General features: G+C 27.6%; 1 protein-coding gene across 1 annotated transcript in view; it reads right to left on the bottom strand.

Moving 5' to 3' along the window:
- Positions 1–1,652: 1,652 nt before the first annotated feature.
- The window catches only part of LOC106458304 (intraflagellar transport protein 25 homolog), a 7,128-nt gene continuing 5,801 nt past the window's right edge, over positions 1,653–2,979 (bottom strand). The window contains exon 4 of the mRNA XM_013917798.2: positions 1,653–2,458. Coding sequence (XP_013773252.1) covers positions 2,313–2,458 — 146 coding nt within the window. The 3' untranslated portion in view covers positions 1,653–2,312. The remainder of the gene's footprint in view (positions 2,459–2,979) is intronic.

Raw genomic sequence — 2,979 nt, 5'->3', positions numbered from 1 at the left:
TTCACTTGATGATCTCCTAGTAGAAACTACCTAAAAAAACAAGCATGCCTGAAGTCAACAGGTAAGCTCTCTTTCTTTGCCCAGTTCACAATGTTACTTTGTGACCTTTGTTCCTTACAGTTTTGTTGGCTGTTAGATGTAGTCAACATCATAACCAGCCAGTAAAGGATATCATAGTACCAATCATTTTAACATGGATACTATAAATTACTGCAATATCTTCTCGGGCAGAAGAGACATCCCCTACTGTAGAGTACAAAGCAACTAAAACAAGGTAATCTTAATGGCTCTCTGGACCCTTTGTTACCACCATTACAACATGAAAACTAAAGAACCAAAAGATTTTTGCAGGTAAAAAACATATGATATACCCTTATATCACAGCTGTAGTGTTTATGAGATTCCTTCAATGTTTAACTGTAAATTGTTTTATATAATATGAATGGATAATTACCATCACAGATGGACTATTTGGGACAGAATGTTCCTATCTAAAATTCATAGATAGTTGATATTCTATAAAATATTGTTGATACTTGAGATTTTGCAATGCAGTGGAAGTTTATAAAGCACTTGATTGATTAGAAAAAAAAATCCTACATAATTATAATGAATACAAATTTGGTGTATAGAATTTTATTAGTAGTAAGCCATTAGCAATTTGTCTGGTTCAAATGTTCAGTCCTTTACTCACTACAAATAAACTATAATATACAACATGTGTTTGGATAACATAAACTGCTACAACTAATTATCCATTATTATTCAACAAACTAACTGGTTATTTATTTATTTGTTAATTTATTTTCTTCACAAGTAAATAAATCAATAGTAATTTGCAATTTCAAGTTATAAGATCTGCTGCTAAGTATAACAGGCATTATAACACAAATGTTATATAAAAGTGCATGTTATTTTAATTGTTTGCAAATATTGTTTATTGCATTATGTAAAAATAAAATCATACACTACAAACTTTATTTTCACCATATATTTTCTTATAAATAAATTACAACCCTTTTTTCCAACAAAACAAATAAGTGATTAAATATTTCAGAGATGATGAATTATAAACTAACTACTATTTTTGTGCATGAATTAAAATTATAAAATAACATTCTGCTGTAATTACATTCTTCATACTGCTGTTCTGGTTTCACTTTTTTTCTGAAGCTGGTTAACAAATTTTTCACATTTTGTACAGTGTAAATATTAAATAAAATGGCTTTATTCACTGTTAAAATACTTCTTATATATTTGATAGATGTAACTGCTTTCATCAATCTGGATCTAGTTTCACCAGCAATATTTTCTACTTATTTTGAAACTCGTCAAACCCCATAAAAAATGTTGTTTTTCTCTTGTTTATTTATAATTTCCTGAGGAAACAACTATTATCAGAAACCTAACATACTTTAAGAAGTAATGCAAACTATAAACTGAAAACCAAATTTGTACATACAGGTTCAGAGCATTTTTTCAAATCTATAAACCTTTTAAAAAATTAATCACTCAAACACGTAATAGGCCTTCGCAATGTTCAAAGGTTTATTGTCACATTTTCAACCCTTTCTTATAAGCCTCGTTAGGCTAACTAAACATAAACACACACACAAAAAACATTCTTTGCTTTGCAAGTATTGTTTCATGTATTTTTTGTTATCAGTTGACCTGATGGTGGTCCTAAAAGAGACTTGAAAACTTCTCAAAAAAAATGCATACTAGTGAATTTGTGATAAACATGCTTGTCGTTACTTAAAAAAAAAACTAAGTAAAAAAAAAATTCATAACATTTTAGCATTTTGATTGAAGAGTAAGCACACAGGATCACATATTAAAGGTGCAATGAAATTTCAAAAAACTAAAACTGAGCACTTTCGATTAGTTGACTATTCATCTTCTCTCTTCTCCTGAAAAAGAGCAGTCAACTATTTAAAATCACTCAAATTTTTGGTGTGTTTTTAATTCACTGAGATTTTAGCATGAAAGCCAAAAGGGTGAAATTTGAAGACAAATATTCATGTGCATAAAGCCTTATTAATGTATAAATAGTAACCATTATATATATATTTGAAGTTACAAAACCTATGCTATGAAAATATCAAGATCACAGCAGGATTTAGCAGTTACATAAACTAAAAACAAGTAATAGTAATGATTATGATTTTTTTCATAAACAATGTAGTTCATGCATATTTCTATCATAAAAAAATACCGTTTTAAATACACTGCTATTCCTGATGTCTTTGTTGAAATGTGATTATTTTATTAGTGTTTTTTTTTTTTGGTGATGATTATTTGCCTTTTTTATATCAATATAATGTTCCCGAAACTTGTATTTTGTACACAGCACAGAAGTGATCATAGCCAGATGTAATAACAAATCTTAGATATTTAGCTTCAAAAGATTCACTGTGGATGGTATCTTTCTGTAGGGCTCCACTGCTTGCTGTTAACTCTGAAAAACAATACTTTTAATCATTCTGATATAACTGCAAATAACTCTTAAAACTTTATTATCTTCAAAATGTTTCTGTTTTTTTCTCCCTTTAAAAAATTAAGTCCATTTCAAAATCTCTTAGATGTCCTTTTATATATTGATTAAAAACAATTATACTCCTATTACAAGAAGTTGTTAAGGTTTACTCTGAATTATATTAAATGTAGTAAGCATATATTTTTGAGTAATAATTTTAATTTGAAAATTGCTGGTTTAAAAGCAACAATTGATAAATCTATATAAATAATTACAGAATCTTTACTCCAAGAATACTACTTAAAGATACATACTACAGCATTAACAAACACACACACACACAAATATATACATATATATATAAAAGTTATGATATACAATATATCATACAAAGTTATGGGTAGAAAGACACTGCAAGCAACAAGTTTAAAAGAATGTTGCTGTTTTATAGGCTGTAATATACATGTCTATATATATATATATATATATATATATATATATAT

Source organism: Limulus polyphemus, unplaced genomic scaffold (genome assembly GCF_000517525.1).
Source record: "Limulus polyphemus unplaced genomic scaffold, Limulus_polyphemus-2.1.2 Scaffold441, whole genome shotgun sequence".
Taxonomy (NCBI): domain Eukaryota; kingdom Metazoa; phylum Arthropoda; class Merostomata; order Xiphosura; family Limulidae; genus Limulus; species Limulus polyphemus.
The sequence above is the reverse complement of the archived record's forward strand: the minus strand, read 5'-3'. Positions and strand labels throughout refer to the sequence as shown.